Raw genomic sequence first — 16,982 nt, forward strand, 5'->3', positions numbered from 1 at the left:
AGGGGAAAGTTGTATTCCCACAGGGGGAGTTATATACCAACAACCTATAGATGGTACTGCATTGGCTACTTCCAGCCTAGAGGTTTATCATCCAAGGTGACTGGTAAACATATATAATTAAAGGCCAAAGTCTACCCTGCCCCAAAATTCCACGACTCACAAAACACATCCCCCAAATTAAGGTGTAGGTGAGAGGAGACATTATTGCAACGCCGGACTTCCAATAATATTCATCCCTGCACATGAGCCCCCAATAGCTAAAACAGAAGAGGCTATTGAACATTTCTCTATTTCTTCCACTTATTCAGTTCCCCCATCTGTTAACAACACACGCCCTCTAGCCTACACACTCCAGAGATACTAGTTCTTATGAGCAGTCAAAGTGGAGGGGGGCATATTTGAAACAATGCAATCTGGGGGTGATCGGGTCACATCCTGAGCATGTAACCTTGGGAAAGGAAAAGCTTCCTCCAATTTGCCAGACTCACATAAACGGTAATTTAAACCTAGTATTTATCGCCAACTTCACCTAAAATCTCCAAAGGCGTGATTTATTGAACATTAGCACGAGCTCGGATTCAATAAATTTCACTTTTTACATCATTAGCATTAAAAGAAAAAGAGGCCATTTGTGCAAGCCAGTCAGAAATCTTCACCGAAGAGGGACTTTATAGTCCAAAATCAGCTAAAGTGTACTCAGAATTACATTATCTGCATCTTAATGATTAGAAGTTTCACTCTGGTAGTAAATTAATAAAGATAATAATAAAAGGCTCTGACAATAGTTATATAAAAGTGAACAGGAGGGAGAGGGTCAAGAGCAGGGAAGACTGGAATAGCAAACACTCATCCGTATCAGGTTGGGACAATTCAAGCTTCTGTGCTCCAGCACAACACCCAACAACTGGGAACATTGACAACAATCTTATACCAGGCATGCATGGCATGAAGAAAGTTGACAGGGAAAGGTTTTTCACCCTCTCCCTTAACACTAGAACTCAGGGATACCCAGAGAAACTCAATGTTGGAAGATTCAGGATAAAAGTAAGAAACTTGCTCCCATAGGAAGCAGTGAGGACCACCAATTTGGATGGCACAGGTGGCGCTGTGGGTTAAACCACAGAGCCTAGGACTTGCCGATCAGAAGGTCGGCGGTTCAAATCCCCACGACGGAGTGAGCTCCTGTTGCTTGGTCCCTGCTCCTGCCCACCTAGCAGTTTGAAAGCACGTCAAAGTGCAAGTAGATAAATAGGTACCGCTCCGGAGGGAAGGTAAATGGCATTTCCGTGCACTGCTCTGGTTCTCCAGAAGTGGCTTACTCATGCTGGCCACATGACCCGGAAGCTGTACGCCGGTTCCCTCGGCCAATAAAGCGAGATGAGTGCCGCAACCCCAGAGTCGGCCACGACTGGACCTAATGGTCAGGGGTCCCTTTACCTTTACTAAAAGAGCATTGGTTAAATTCATGGAGGAAATGGTTGTCAATGGCTACTAACCTTTAGGGTTATCCCATTTCCAAGGTTGGAGGGAGTCAGGCTTTTGAATACCAGTTAGTGCAGGAGGAGGAATGCATTGTGCTTGGGTTATGCTTGAGGGCATCTGGCTGGCTGCTGTAAGAACAGGATACTGGACTACATGGGCCATTGGCCTGATCCAGCAAGCTCTTCTTATGCTCAGGTGAGTGCATCCAGCCATCAAACTCCAGAGGCTCCGGTTACCCATTGCAGAAACTATAAACCTGAATGAAGTGCCCACCAATAAGAGGAGCACTGTAGATGCAACACAGCACAAACAAACCAAGGTCAAATCTAAAGAGAGAAGCAGTCTAGGTCCAAACATGATCCAGAGGCAAAGGCAGGCAACAGTCCATGGTCAAAATCAAAGGGCTAAGCTCCAAGAAGCCAGGGATTTGTTTTTGTTCCAACAAGCAGAAAGTTCTAGAGGGAGGCCTTATATACTCTGGCCTCCTAAACACCCTGATCACAACTGCTGGCAGTTAAGGAGTATCAGGGATTGCCCTTTCACCTGGATCTGAAGTTTTTGGTGGCAGCACACCTGAAAAGTGTCTTCCTCCAGGGCTTCTTCATTAAGGACCAACCCGGAGATCAAGGGTATCTCAGCATTCTATTCTAATGTAATGTTTGAAATATTGTGTTACAAAAGAAAATAATAAAAATTATATTTTAAAAAAATATGTCAGAGCTGGTGGAGGGGGCTAGTGATTGAGAGTGTCAAAAGCTGGATCATGGGGAAAGTTCAAGCAAGGCGTTCCACTTCTGTGGTATCAGACATTTCTAGGGCACCTCCTAAAGGGTTCCTCCTATCACTCCTGTCACAGAAGGCAGCTGAGATTAAGCAGGCTACAAAACTGGCACTTCCACTGCCAGGCACGCAATGATCTTACTGCCCTTTGTTGCTGTAGAAGCAGGGGTGGCAATGAGTAGTGTCCCTCCCCCCAGTGTTGCTGGACCATAACCCCCATCATCCTTTCCCATTGGCTGTGCTGGCAGGGGCTGGTGAGAGTTGTTATCGAGCAGCACCTGGGGGGCCACAGGTATTCTCCACCCCTTGCAGTAGAGGATGTTGTCTCACCCGCAATGTTGGAGACTCAGCTGGCAGCCTTGTTGGGTTTGGAATGGGAGAGGGCAGCCCTGGCAGAAGAGCCCTCTTTCAACAATGCTGAGTGAGAATGTGCTTGGAATAATAGCAATCTTCTGGATTGGATTTGAAGGCTAAGCAGATATCCTTTATCTCCATGATAATGAGAAGATCAAAGTCTGGCTCTTTATCAAACCGAGAGCTGAGGATCAACAACCAACACAAATTTGCTGGGTCAAACTTCACATCTCCAATGAACTGAGATAAGAACATGCAAAGATCCTGCAGGATCAGGCCAATCGCCCATCTAGTTCAGCATTCCCACAGTGGACAAACAGGTGCCTATAGGAACCTGCAAGCAGGACCTGAGCTTGCAGGTTCTTATAGATGGGGAACCTCAGGCTAGGGGGCCATAGGTGGCCCTCCAAGCCTCTCTATCTGGGCCCCTGGGACTCTTCTCATGCCACATCCCTCACCAGCCTTGCCTTGCACCCTGAGCATCCAGTGCAGGATTCAGAGGGGTGCATAAGCACGCATAAAAACTAGCCTACTCTATAACTGCCTTGAGGTTTTATTACAGGCAAGTGATATATAAAAATGTTGCGTAGTAAAAAAAAAAATGAATACAGATGTCAAGGAAATAAACAACTATCTGACTTTTAGAAGACATCCTATAAAGGGAAGTTTTAAATGTTTGATGTTTTACTGTGTTTGAAGTTTTAATTTGCTGGAAGCCACCTGGAATGGCTGGGGCAAGCCAGTCAGATGGGCAATATTTGAATAAGCAAGAAACAAATTATTATTATTATTATTAGGTTTGCATCCATTGCTCTGCCCACTTTTCCCTCTGATCCTGCCCACGACTGGCATGTGGCCCCTGGAAGGTTGCCCAGAAGGGAATGTGGCCCTCAAGCTGGGAAATATTCTTCCCCCCCTCTTGCTGCACAAGACCATCAAGTCCAGAAACTAATTGAAGCAGTCTCATTCAGAAGCTTCTTCCAATGTCTCAGGCTGAGTTACATCTTTCTTTCCTCCCCCCCACCCCCCAATCATCAAATTAGACCCAGAACCCTGTTTTAAGATTTACAAGTCTAATATTTAAAGAGAGAAGGGAATTGTGGCAGGTGGGGTGGGGGAGCTGGCTTGTCCTCAGAAGGAATCAATCACATTTATGAAATCTGGGAATGAGCGGCAATTTGGCAAAACAGCATTAAAATCAACAAGAGTGTGTGTGACAAGGGAGCTTTTGGAATAGGAAGGACCTGGTGGCAGCGGTTAGTATTCTATTGCAAGATGCAAACCTTGGCAGGGGAGGAAGGGTTTTTAAAGACTTATTATACATACTTTTATTATTATTATTATTGGTGCCATGTCTGTAATATTTGTTTGTCCCCTGGTGCCACAGTAGGTGATGTAAAAAGAGGGATGAATAATTTATAAAAAGAGCTCCATAGCCATCAAAGGATCTCGCTTTGATGATGTAGTGTGCACATGAAGGCCTTGGATAATGGATTAGAGTCAAAAACATTAAAGGGATGCTTTTGGTGAAGAAGGTGGAGGGCTGCGCATATGCTCTGAAGGTCCTTTTCCACATCCAGGAATTTCAGTAGGCTTTAAGCAGCGGCAAAGGCTGGTTCCCCTCATCCCCGTGACAACTGGAGAAAGCATCTCCAAGAAATCTTCAAAAGCTTGTTTCAGTTCTTTGCAAAGAAAGGGGGTTTGGGGTGGGGGTGGGGGGACAGATCAAAGGCAGTGTGTTGTTTCTGCTGTCTGGATGTGTGGCGGTCATCTTAAGCAGGGGTGCAAAATGTTTTGCAAAGTTAATAGCTGATGTGATCTTCCAGGAGTCAACTCAATGGGATTTGGGGATAGTGTTGGGATGGAGAACCACAGCCCTAGGTGGGGTCAAATGCAGCCCCCCAGGCCTCTTCATCTGGCCCTCAGAGCTCTCCCCAGACCACGCCCTTCACCAGCCTCCCAACCCCTGGAGTGTTTTTACCAGGCTGACCTGTGTCCCTAAACTCAGATGATGCTTCTTGCATGCCTGGATGGAGGATAGAGAGGGGTGTGGGAGCACGTGTAGAAACAAGCCTAGAAGTGGATGCTCTACTAGCTTCCTAGCAAGTTGCTTGCTGGATATGAGAGGAGGAGGGTGCAGGTAAGTTCAGCGTGGTGCAAACACACTAGCAGGAACACTGTCTTAGCTCTGCTGATGTTTTGGGGCTGCACTGGCTTCTCTGCCACTTTGACCCTCTGCTTTCCAGTAAGCCTGACGCGAAACTGGTGTAGTGGCTATGCCCCACCCAGCAACCTGCTTCTGAACAAACTTATGGTACAAAGGTAAAATTTGCACTTATTGCCCTGCCCACTTTGACTTTTGACCCTACTCTTCATAGAAGATGGCACACAGAAGCTTGCCTAGGAGATTGTTGTTGTTGTTACTATTATTATTACTATTATTATTATACTCGTCCCATCTGGCTGGGTTGGGTAGTTCTTTCTCTCCTTGACATCTGATGGGAGGGCGTTCCACAGGGAGGATGCTACTGTGAGAAGGCCCTCTGCCTGGTTCCCTGTAACTTCACTTCTTGCAGTGAGGGAACCGCCAGAAGGTCCTCGGACCTCATGTCCAAGCTGAATGAAGGGGGTGGAGATTCTCCTTCAGGTATGCAACACTCAGGCTGAAACGATTCCCACAACTGGGATAGCAAGAAGAGGAGTCTCTGCCTTTTCTGGATGTTCTGGTCTCTTTCAAACTCAGTGGGGGAAAGGATGCTGGAACAGCAGTGCCTACACTGATTTGAAGCAGCTCTCCAGGATTTCAGAGTCTTTTCCAGCCCTCCCTGGAGATGCCAGAGCGTGAACCTGACACCCAGATGCTCCACTACTGAGCTGTTACTCTTCATTCCTTCCCAGAGGCATACCTGCAAATTCAACAACGAAACTTTGAGTTGGCCTCAGACTCCCCAATCCAGCTTGGAAGTTCTCTCTGGCCCACGTTCACCTCCCCACTCCCTCTGAATTCAGCTGGGCACGCACTGAATACAGAGGTAGCTCTCCTCCTCCCCTGGAACAGGGGTGGCATAACAAAGAGTGACAGGTTAAATGCCTTGATCTATGCAAAATGCAATCGGGATGGACAGGCCCATCTCTATTGATGTCAGGCTTATTGTCATGGATAGAGATGGGGCAGGGAGAAGTCTCTGTCTGCCTACTATATCTTTCCGGAGGGGACAAAAGTGTGACCCTTTCATTAATGATTAACCATGAGGAAGGCTATTTCGAAACAGATCAATAATCTCTGAAAAGTGACACTTTTGCCTCTGGAAAATCCAAGCACCATCAAAGTAAAGTTAAAGCTGCATTTGTTTCCCTATGCTAAGTAAATTAGCAGGCTCCTTGAAGAGAACCTTGAGAGAGAGAACAGGCTGTATTTTAAGTTTAATTAAGGTCAGTTTCAACATCCCAGTGATGACCATTTGGGCATTGCTGGTGCAGCCCTGGGTTCAGAGGGGCTGGTTACATCTCAGCCCCTAAGGAGGAAAGGAGGAATCCTTGGTGGACCACTTAGGACAGTTTGCAAAACACTTTACTGTAGAAGCTGCTTTCATATGAATATATGACCATCGAAAGAGCCTGTCTCACCCAGCATTCTGTTAAACTAATATTTTATTTTTTATTTCATATCTCTGTGTGTGTTTTATTGGTTTTCAACAGTAACACCATAAACATAACATAAAAACAAAGACGACACATGCGAGTACATGTTATTGGATTGTCAGTTACAAAATGTAACAGTAAGGAACATGCATAATAGGTTCACTGCTTAATTAGTCCTCTCCATAGAGATACATGTGTTATGGGGGGCCGCAATAACTGTGCTGACTTATTGATGTGATCAATTGATAAAGACCACAAAAAATTATTATTTGTAGCATGTATATCCCAGCTTTCCTCCAAATACTTCAAGGCAGTGCACATGGTTCTTTCTCACCCTGCTTCCATTTTATTCTCACAACAACCCAGGAAGGTAAGTTAGGCTGAGAGACAGTAGCTGGTGACTGAGAGAGCTTCATGAATGACTGTGTGATGATTTGAAGCCTGCTGGTCAAAGCCCTAATTCAACACCCCTAATTCAACACTCATGAGGTGCCTCTGGGAAGTTCACAAGCAGGACATGAGTGCAACACCCCTCTCTCCCTTTTTGCACCCCAGAAACTGATATTCAAAGACACATTCTGGATTAGACCTTCATGGCTCAGTGGGAAGTTAGAACTTAGTCTCCCTGGTCCTAGTCCAACCACAATCCCAAACTAAACATTTTTGCTAGCTAAAAGCTAGACTACGGTAAGATGTTGTCTTTGATGACTGACTTCAATTCCACATCGAGAGCAGGTTTTAGCAATGCATCATTGGGATTTGCTTCTCCTGTTTGGATGGGTAGGCTTCTCAGCAGCTGATATTTACATAGCACAATGTTAATTGTATTCATGCAATGAACATCACATCTTATTGGGCATTTAGTCAACCCTTCTTTATGGGTTGGAAGGGCAGGGTTATGCTATATGATAAGTCATTTGATTAGCCCCTAATATTCTCACTGTGATCAGAAGAAGGCAAGCTAATGCAAAATGCTCATGCCTTCTTGGTACATATAGCCAAGCAAAACATTACACAGATTACAAAGGATGGTACTTATTCACTTTTGGCAACCCATACCAAATGCATCTGGGAAAAGCAATCCATAATCTACATGGATGCTTCATCTTGGTCTTCCATCCTGTTCCCACTGGCAAAGCGATAGTGTGTTTTCAGTTTGGTCTGACAGTGATGGATACATAGCACAACTCTGCTGGCTAAGGTGGCCGGGGATGATGGGAATAGTAGTCCAACAACATCTGGGGAATTCAAGGTTGATGTATTTGAAGGGCTGCCAGAGGAGCAGCCCTTCTATCTATCTGAAGGAGTAATCTCTTTCAAGGACTGCCTAGTATAAGCCCAGTTTAAAAATAAAGAAAGCTAAGAACGGAAAACCAAGAGGGCTTTGAAGTTGCCTATCAACAGTGAGCAGCCGGACAGGAGAACAAAGAAGCTCTCAGGTCACCTGGCTGCAGTCTTCCTCACTAGGGTGAAATGGAGTCTATTTCTTTTGAAAGTATGGTCAGTGATGGGTGTAAGACAGAGAGCCAAAACAGTAGGTGGAGCCAGAGCCAATGACAGGCAGGGCCAACTAATTCTAATATTGTCTTCCTCCTCGCTGCTGACTTCTACAAGGGCAACACTGAGACTTAAGAGGAGGATTCTGACAGGCACTGCCACCAGCCCCCAAGGCTCATTGGAAGTAAGGAAGATGGCAGATGGGGGCCCACTGAGCATAGTAATTCTTTCTAAATGTGCATCCATAAATCCATTAGTATGTGCAAATTTGTGCAAATCCTATGTCCTCTTTTGTCCACTATTTCAAGGCTATCGATGGCTACCAGTGATGATGGCTATGCTCTGTCTTCATGGTTGGAAGCTGTAATGCTTCTGAATAGCAGTTGCTGGAAACCCCAGAAGGGGAGAGGACTCTTATGCTAGGGTCCTGCTTGCCAGTTTACCAGAGGCATCTTGGTGGCCAGTATTAGAGCAGGATGCTGGGAAAGATGGACCACAGCAGACTTCATTTGCCTGTTGTTGGTCTTCTTCTTCTTCTTCTTCTTCTTCTTCTTCTTCTTCTTCCTCCTCCTCCTCCATGCTAAAGAAGCTAACCTATCAATTCAACTGTCCATATTGTCTTCCCCAAAAAGTATCTCTGCCCAACCCATGGTTCTTCATCTTCAGAGCTGGATTCTTGGCACACTTGTTCTTCTCTCTCTCTCTCTCTCTCTCTCTCTCTCTCTCTCTCTCTCTCCTCTTGTTCTTTCTCTGTTAAAACTTTCGGCTTCAGAGGAAATAAGGAAGCATTAAGCCCCTGTTCAGCATCACTAATTCCATCAAAGATTTCTCATTATTCATTGTTGGCAGTTTAATTTTCTTCACTCTCCTTCCCTAGAACAAGTGATTGCCTGAATTACTGACCTTCCCATCTTCCAAACGTGGGAGACTCTCCCCTGCTCCCCTGGAAGGCCCACTTGGCATGCAACTGGTGTAGCCAGTCAATGATGGGCTGTGGTGGCTGGCTAAGGCATCAAGAATCAGAGATGAAAGCCTGGGAGGGTCAGAGTTCCAGAATCTAGAGAGATCTGGAGAGCTAAGAGAGGTCATGGCAATAAGAGTGTGCATTCTCAAAAGGCCAAGCTTAATTTTGGATAACTGAAAATCAACTGCAAATCTAATTTCTCCCAAATGGTTTATGCCAATCTTCAATAACCTGCTGCCTTCTAGATACTGTGCACACCATACATTTGAAGCCAATGGGTTCCCCTAAAAATCCTGGAAGCTTCAGTCTGTATAAGCTACTAAACTATACTCCCCGGGATTCTTTGGAGGAAGGCATGGGCTTTAAATGCACTTAATATACATGTAGGTAGCCGTGTTGGTCTGACGCAGTCGAAATAAATTAAAAAAGTAAAAAAATTGTCCAGTAGCACCTTAGAGACCAACTAAGTTTGTTCTGGGTATAAGCTTTCGTGTGCATGCACACTTCTTCAGATACACTGAAGGGCGAGCTTCCCTGGGGAGAGCATTGCACGAAATAAAGCTTTTTAAAAATGCTGCCCAATTAATCAGGTCACCCAGCCTTCACCAACATGGTGGCCTCCAGAAGCTGTTGGGCAACACTTAAGAACATCAGAAGAGCCTGCTGGATCAGACCAGTGACTCATCTTGTACAACAATGCTCCACCCCCAGATGCCTGTGGGACACTGGCGAGCAGGACCCGGGTACAAAAGTACTCTCCCCCACTGTGATTTCTAGCAACTGGTATTCAGAAGGATTACTGCCTCTGACTATGCAGGCAAATCATGGCAGGTATCAATATAGCCTTCTCCTCCATTAATTTGCCCAATCCTCTTCTAAAGCCATCCAAGCTGGTGGCCCTCACTATCAGCCACACCCTGCATGGCCAATGGTCAAGAATCCATCCTTACTAGCAGCTTGCTAGTATCTTTTCAGATTTCAAAAGATACTTTTTTATCTCATTTGTATTTGGCGGCGTGGTTTTCATTTCATAAAAACTGGTGATAGTAAGAAGATGAGCATGCAGCTATGAATAGTCTTATCTGTGCTGAACTTTACTCTGATCAGCTCTAGATATATGTAAATAGGTATGTGTTTTTCAACCATGCTAGAAAAGCAGACAGTAAGATAGAGAACTTTCTTTTGACTGCTGGACATCTCAAGATGAAGATCACAAACTTCCTTGCTCTGGTGTTTGCCCTCTTGACAGCCACTGCTTGTTACCCTGTTACACAGAGCAAGGTGAAAGCAAATACCCATAAACTCCTCTTGATCTCCTTCGATGGATTCCGGTGGAATTATGACCAGGATGTCGACACTCCAAACATGGACCACTTGGTCAAAGAAGGGGTGAAAGCGGAATATGTAACTCCTCCCTTTGTGACCATGACTTCACCATCCCATTTCACAACCATCTCAGGTAAGTCCATCCCATATTCCCCAGCTATCTGGCATTCATCCTTAGTAAAAGGTCTATTCTATTTATGTATTGTTTTATTTATGTAGTGATGGCAACCAACTTGGGTGGCTTTCATAGAGGGTCTGACAAAAGGCTATCAGTTGCTACTAACCACAATGGCTATGTTCTTTCTCGGCTGTCGAAAGCTGTTGCACTCATATCTTGCTTGTCTGCTTCCCATAGCTTCACATCTGGGTGCTTCACATCTGGGTGACCACTGTGAGAACAGGATGCTGGAATAGAAGAGCCATTAGGCTCTTCTTGTGTTTTTAACTATGTGTCAGAGACTGGGCAGAGGAGAAATGGTGGAGACCGCCTCCCCAGCCTGACCCTTCCAGAGAAGAAGAAGACAGTTCAGAATTACAACAGGGGTTTGAGAGAGGTCACAGCTCAGAGGCAGATGAGGGGGAAACCTGGGAAATAATGGGAGAGGAAAAGGAACCACCAGGAGGGCAACAGCTGACAGACACAGTGTCCTCAGAAAGCATTCCAGACACCCAGTGGCGTAGCATGGGTTGTCAGCACCCGGGGCAAGGCAAGTAATTTGCACCCTCTAACCCGTGGATTTGCGCCCCCTAACCCTAACCCCCAGGTGTTGCGCCTGGGGCAGCCAGCCCCCCCTGCACCCCCATGCTACGCCACTGCAGACACCCCCTCCTAGAAACTGGCAAGCCTTGAAAGTAGTAGAGCAAAGGGCTCAGAAGCAAACAGTCCTTAATGCCACCCCTAGAAGAGATGGTGAATGAGGAATTGGGAGGAAAGGGGGGTGGAGAGTCACTCAGGACAATGCCATTCTGAGAGGCTGCATTCCCAAGCCTCTCTCTGTGAATATTGAATAAAAGCAGACTTTTCCTTGTCTCGTCCGTTCCTGGCAACCTGCTGCGGGGGTTGTTTCCTCCGCCGCCTGGCAGTATGCCTCTGAATGCCAATTGCTGGGAATTGCAAGTTGAGGAATTCCATTTGCTGGAACCAGGCAAGCGAGAGACATTATCAGAGTTCAAGGGCACATTCCAGCCAGGCAAAAACAGCTTGAGTTCCCCAACCCTGACATAGATGCTAAAATAGCATTGTTCTTGCATTTATAGTTCACCTTTCCTCAAAGGAGCTCAAGGTGGTGTAAATTGTTCCCTCCCACATTCATTTCATCCTCACAACAACCCTGTGAGGCTGAGAGGCAGTGACTGGCTCAAGGTCATTCAGTGAGCTCATGGCTGACTGGGGATTTGAACCCTGGTCTCCCAGGTCCTAGTCTGACACCCTAGGCACTACAGCATACAGGTATCAGAGATTTATATCAACTGCTGTGGTGCCACATAGGCAATTGCTATGGGGTTCAGGAAGAGCTCCATCTTCTGGAAATGCTCGTCCAGGAAGAACTGACCCATCATATAATCAATGCTAGACAAGTGGTCCAAAAGGATACCAGAATCAATGACATGGCATCAAAAACAACCAAGGGGTCTAGAAGAGCTAACAGGATCACAATCCTGCTGTCCGTTCTCCAGCGTAACTGATCTAACAGGGAGAAGTCATTGTTAGAGTAAAGCTATGTGAACAGAACAGGTAATAGAAGCAGGGGTTTGGTGCAGGTAGACAAAACACTGCTTCTTCTACTAGTAGATCTAGATTCAGGTAGGTAGCCATGTTGGTCTGACGCAGTCGAAATAAATAAAAAATTGTCCAGTAGCACCTTAGAGACCAACTAAGTTTGTTCTGAGTATAAGCTTTTATGTGCATGCACACAAAAGCTTGCATGTTTTCTGAAGAAGTGTGCATGCACACAAAAGCTTATACCCAGAACAAACTTAGTTGGTCTCTAAGGTGCTACTGGACAATTTTTTATTTACTAGTAGATCTGTTCACATAGCTTCACCATTCCAATGAACCAATAATGAACTGATTTCACCAATAAAACAAGAGTGGGGGAGGGGGAATAATGTTTCTGGTATATGACTCCTGTGACTGCCTCCCAGGAAAGAATAATCTGTAAAGGGTGTGTCTGTCTGTGTGTGTGTGTGTGTGTGTGTGTGTGTGCATGTTAATCAAAGCCCTTATCAGATACCAAGAGATAAACCTTACATAACTCAAGATAAAATCTTATCTTCAAGTTCAGGGACCAATTAAGCAACTACCTTGTAATGATTCTTCTGCTCTTTGCAAAAAGGAAAAAAAAATGTTAAGAAAAGGGGCATCTCTTACAAAGGGGGATGGTGCAGTCGTTGCAGAGGCCCCCAATTCAACTTTGTTTTGGCATCAGCTTTGACTGACCTTGCTGCAGTCGAACATCTTACAGAATTATCAATGGGGAAATTGTATAGTCTTTCTGAAAGAAGTTTAAGTTGTCACCTTGTTTAATTAGTGTTTATATTACGTTATTGTTAGATGTTCCATCACAGTAGTCAGCCACCTTATAAGGTCCATTTCCAGGACGGGAAGGTGGGTGCTTTGATTAATTAATTAATCAATCATTGCCAACAAATAGCTTTGAAAGCTGAGGAAAATTGATAATTTTTATTGCAAACAGATATGCTGGATGTCAATCCTAATTAAATGAAAGCATTCAAGGCTAAAAACTTTATGTGTGGGGAGCAGTCAATGGAGCCCATGAGGCATTTCCTCTGTGCCTACAAAGCTCAGAACCCTGCCCAGACGCATGACTGTGTGTGGATTTTAACCCTGGTCTCCTGGGACCTTGTACAGCACCCTAACCACTACACTACACTGCCACTGTTCTGGCTCTCGATTCAAACCTGGCAAACATTCGCCTCTATTGCCTGTGCCGTTTGGCTGGCCAACGGCCCAATATCATGGGATGTCTATTTCCAGCTTCAATATTTGTTGCTTAGAACTTTATTCTCCAAGACCAAAGCTGTTGTTTTCTCTCTTCCCTGCCAGATCCTGTGACTCATTCTCTGGGTAGATCATTATTTATAGTGCAGCTGAATACTATAAGCTTTGGCCTTTTGCTAAGAAGTCTATCGCTCAGCAGTTAATTTAGCAGAGGCAGTGCCCTGTGCCCACAATGAATCTGAACTCTCACTTCCCTCTGCTGATTTCTGCCAAGGCTGGTCCCAGGCCACCACCACTTTCTTCGTGCTCCTCTCTCTCTCTCTCTGTTTTTAGCCTTTTCTGTTATTTCAGACAGAGCTTCTCTCACCCTGTTCAAAGCCCAAATTGAGGGTGCCCACTTATTCATCTCCCAAAATAGAGTCCATCGCTAGGGATAGAGAGTGGCATATAGAGTTGAGCATGCTAATCTGTGAGAGAAGAGGAGCCCCGCTGGATCAGACCAAAGGCCCACCTAGTCCAGCATCCTCTTCTCACAGTGGCCAATCAGATTCCTCCAGGAAGACCACAGGCAATAGCCCTCCCCTTGCTGCTACTTGTAAGAACACAATAAGAGTCCTACTAGATCTGGCAAATGGCCTATCAAGGCCACCATCCTGTTCTCACAGTGGCCACCCAGATGTCCCTGTGAGAAACCCAGAAGCAGGACCCAAGCTCAAGAGCAACTCTCCCCTCCTGTGGCTTCCAGCAACTGGTCTTCAGAAGCATTGCTGCTTCCAACCATGGAAGCAGAACATAGCCTTAGTGGCTGGTAGCCACTGATAGCTTTTCCTCCATGAATTTGTCTGATTCTCTTTTAAAGCCATCCAAATTGGTGGCCACCATGACACAGAAATTACAGAGAGAGAGAGAGAGAGAGAGAGAGAGAGAGAGAGAGAGAGAGCTAGCTCTCCGGTCTCTATCCTTATAGTTCTTTATTATTAAACAAGGCATGGTCCTGAAAGTCCTACCAGCAGGGGGACTTGTCCTCTGAGGTACCTTCCAATAGAGGACTACCGTCTATAAAGTAGATCGCACGACCACCCAGGTCTGAACTCAAGGCAGGCAGGCAGCTGTGGTTCCAGGGAGAGTATCTTTGGAAGTTGCCTTTCTCCAGGAAGTCATGGCTGAAAGCACCCATCCTATGGTCATAAAAGAAGTCCGGTGTGACCAAGTGATGGCCAACCTGCCTTATACATGTATGTTGATATTTCCAGGAAACATCCAGGATTATGATATGGAAGAGTGATTACACAGGGATAACAGAAGAGCACAGGAAGCTGCCTTATACCAAGTCAGGTCATTGGTCCCTCTGGCTCAATATTGTCTACACTGACTGGCAGCAGCTCTCTCCAGAGTTTCAGGCAGGAGTCTTCCCTTGTCATATCTGAAGATGCTGGAAACTAAACCTGGGACTTTCTGCCTGCAAGGCAGATGTTCCACCCTTGAGGTTTAAAACTCAGAAACAGAAAGGTTTCTCTCATATATATATATATATATATTGCTATGTTCAACACAGCTCTAAAAATCTGTAATGCAATTACATGTTTATATGGTCTCATTATTTACTGGGAATTAATTAAAACAGACAGGCAGATATGCTTATATGCTTACCAGCCATCCAACAGGTTTTAATTAATATTCCTCATTAAAAAGAACTTCCCGTAAAGTAAATACATTACTCAGATAATGATTTAATTAGTATCTGAATGTGATTGGTTAAAAAAGATTATCTTTGCCAGAAATTCATTCTAGGATGCTATATAGTGTGCACTAATAAAGTGCAGAAGTGGTGAAATGTTCAGAGCCTGAAGTCTCTCTCACTGGCTCAGCATCAAAAATTGTTCTGTATTCAAGATGGCAGCAGAACAGATAGGTCTAGAACACTCAAGTAAGTGAGTCAAGTGTCATACTACTGCAGAAGCGGGGGAGATACTATCAGGAGCCCCAGTCACCTATGGGGCAGTGAGTCCACAGTCACAAGAGAACACCCACCTTTCTTGCCACGTTTCATCCTTTTTCTTTTCCAAACCTAGGCCGCTGGATCGAAGACCATGGTGTCATCCATAATATGATGTTCAACACGGAGACTCTGAGAAAGTATGGCCACAAAGAAACACAGAACAAGACCGAATGGTGGGACAATGGAGTTCTGCCACTGTGGATCACAGCTCAAAACCAGGTACTGGATCCAGAGCAAGGATTATATTGCTATAATGAATTGTCCGAGGGCATCCTCGAGTTTCTCTGGATCAAGGGTTGCATTTTCAGGGGGAAGGTGATTAGTAGCAACTAGCTATGCTCTGCCTCCACCAGCAGAGCCAGTGTGGTGTAGTGGTTAAGAGCGGTAGTCACGTAATCTGGGTAACCGGGTTCGCGTCTCCGCTCCTCCACCTGCAGCTGCTGGGTGACCTTGGGCCAGTCACACTTCTTGAAGTCTCTCAGCCCCACTCACCTCACAGAGTGTTTGTTGTGGGGGAGGAAGGGAAAGGAGATTGTTAGCCGCTTTGAGACTCCTGAAGGGGAGTGAAAGGCGGGATATCAAATCCAAACTCTTCTTCTCTTCTAATGCTTCTAAATATGAGCTGCTGGTGGGGAGAGGGCTCCTTTTTGAGGGTATCTCAACAGGCATCTGACTGTTTGAACAAGAATTTGGACCAGATAGGCTTTTGACCTGATCCAGCAGGATCGTCATAAGTTCACGTGATGAACAAGTGGATGCAGACTGAAGGATGATCAAGGTTAAATCAGCAAAGCCGTTTACTCTGATGGATGGTCAGGGGCGATCAAAGGATAACCAGCACCCGGGGCAGGGTGTTGGGGGCGGGGCAAACCGCCCGGCAGCTCATGCGCATGCGCCATACAGCGCATGTGCGGCTGCACTACATACAGTGCATGTGCATGCGCCGTACATAGCAGCACTGCGCATGCGCTGCCAGGTGGTTTGCCGACAGCGCTGCGGTGGGATCCTCTGCTCGCGGTGGCGGTGGAGGGGTTCTCCGCTTGCGGCTGCAGCGGTGGCGAAGGGATCCTCTGCACATGGCTGTGGTGGTGCGGTGGCGGCAGCTCGCACCGGCGCTCCCAGGGCAGCAGGGCGAGTCTCCCGCTGGGTGCCTTCTTGTCACCCCCTCAGAGATGGCACATGGGGCAGACCGCCTCCCTTCCTCCACCACTGTGGATGGTGTTCACACCTTTCTATACAGAGAAACCCAGGGATCTGCAAACAGCACGACTGAATCAGCATCATTGTGGCGTGTCTTTGTTTTTTAATGAAAAACTCTTGTGTTCCTTATCCTATAAGAAGAACCTGTACATACAGTTGGCCTGAAAGAATCTTTATGTGGATGTATGGTCAGATGCAGTAACACTTCTGAATACCAGTTGCTGGAAATCACAGGAGAGGAGAGTGATCGTGTGCTCAGGCATTAGGGTGGCAACTGTGAGAACAGTTAGGCTAGGCAGGCCACTGGCCAGATCTAGCATGTTATGTTCTTGTGAACTGAATATCTCTCCCATCTCTACTCTCAGGTTTCTGGCCAATTCCTTGCCTCTGACACAGCTGAGCTTCATATTTCCTTTATTGCTTACCACCTGAATCCCTCCTGTTCTTCACTGCTGAGCTTGTCAACACTTGTACAGAAAGCACACTTAATTCTGGGCAAATCCAGCTTTCCGGAACCATCTCTCATCATTCAGTAGTCCAAAAGATTGTCATTACAGTGGTACCTCGGGTTAAGAACTTAATTCGTTCTGGAGGTCTGTTCTTAACCTGAAACTGTTCTTAACCTGAAGCACCACTTTAGCTAATGGGGCCTCCTGCTGCTGCCGTGCCGCCGGAGCCCGATTTCTGTTCTCATCCTGAAGCAAAGTTCTTAACCTGTAGCACTATTTCTGGGTTAGCGGAGTCTGTAACCTGAAGCGTATGTAACCTGAAGCATA

The 16,982-nt window shown here is 45.9% G+C and overlaps 1 protein-coding gene across 2 annotated transcripts in view; it reads left to right on the plus strand.

The window, feature by feature from the left end:
• LOC309518874 (ectonucleotide pyrophosphatase/phosphodiesterase family member 7-like) overlaps positions 1-16,982 on the plus strand; it is a 62,371-nt gene that overhangs the window by 28,503 nt on the left and 16,886 nt on the right. Inside the window, exons 3-4 of one of the 2 annotated variants that reach the window (XM_082199425.1) lie at positions 9,995-10,178; positions 15,080-15,225. In XM_082199425.1, the coding sequence (XP_082055551.1) occupies positions 10,085-10,178; positions 15,080-15,225 (240 nt within the window). In that variant the 5' untranslated portion in view covers positions 9,995-10,084. Of the gene's footprint in view, positions 1-9,915; positions 10,179-15,079; positions 15,226-16,982 lie in introns of those variants that run through there. The other variant, XM_082199424.1, reaches the window with a different exon arrangement.

This window comes from Podarcis vaucheri (assembly GCF_965113315.1).
Source record: "Podarcis vaucheri genome assembly, chromosome: 14".
Lineage (NCBI taxonomy): Eukaryota > Metazoa > Chordata > Lepidosauria > Squamata > Lacertidae > Podarcis > Podarcis vaucheri.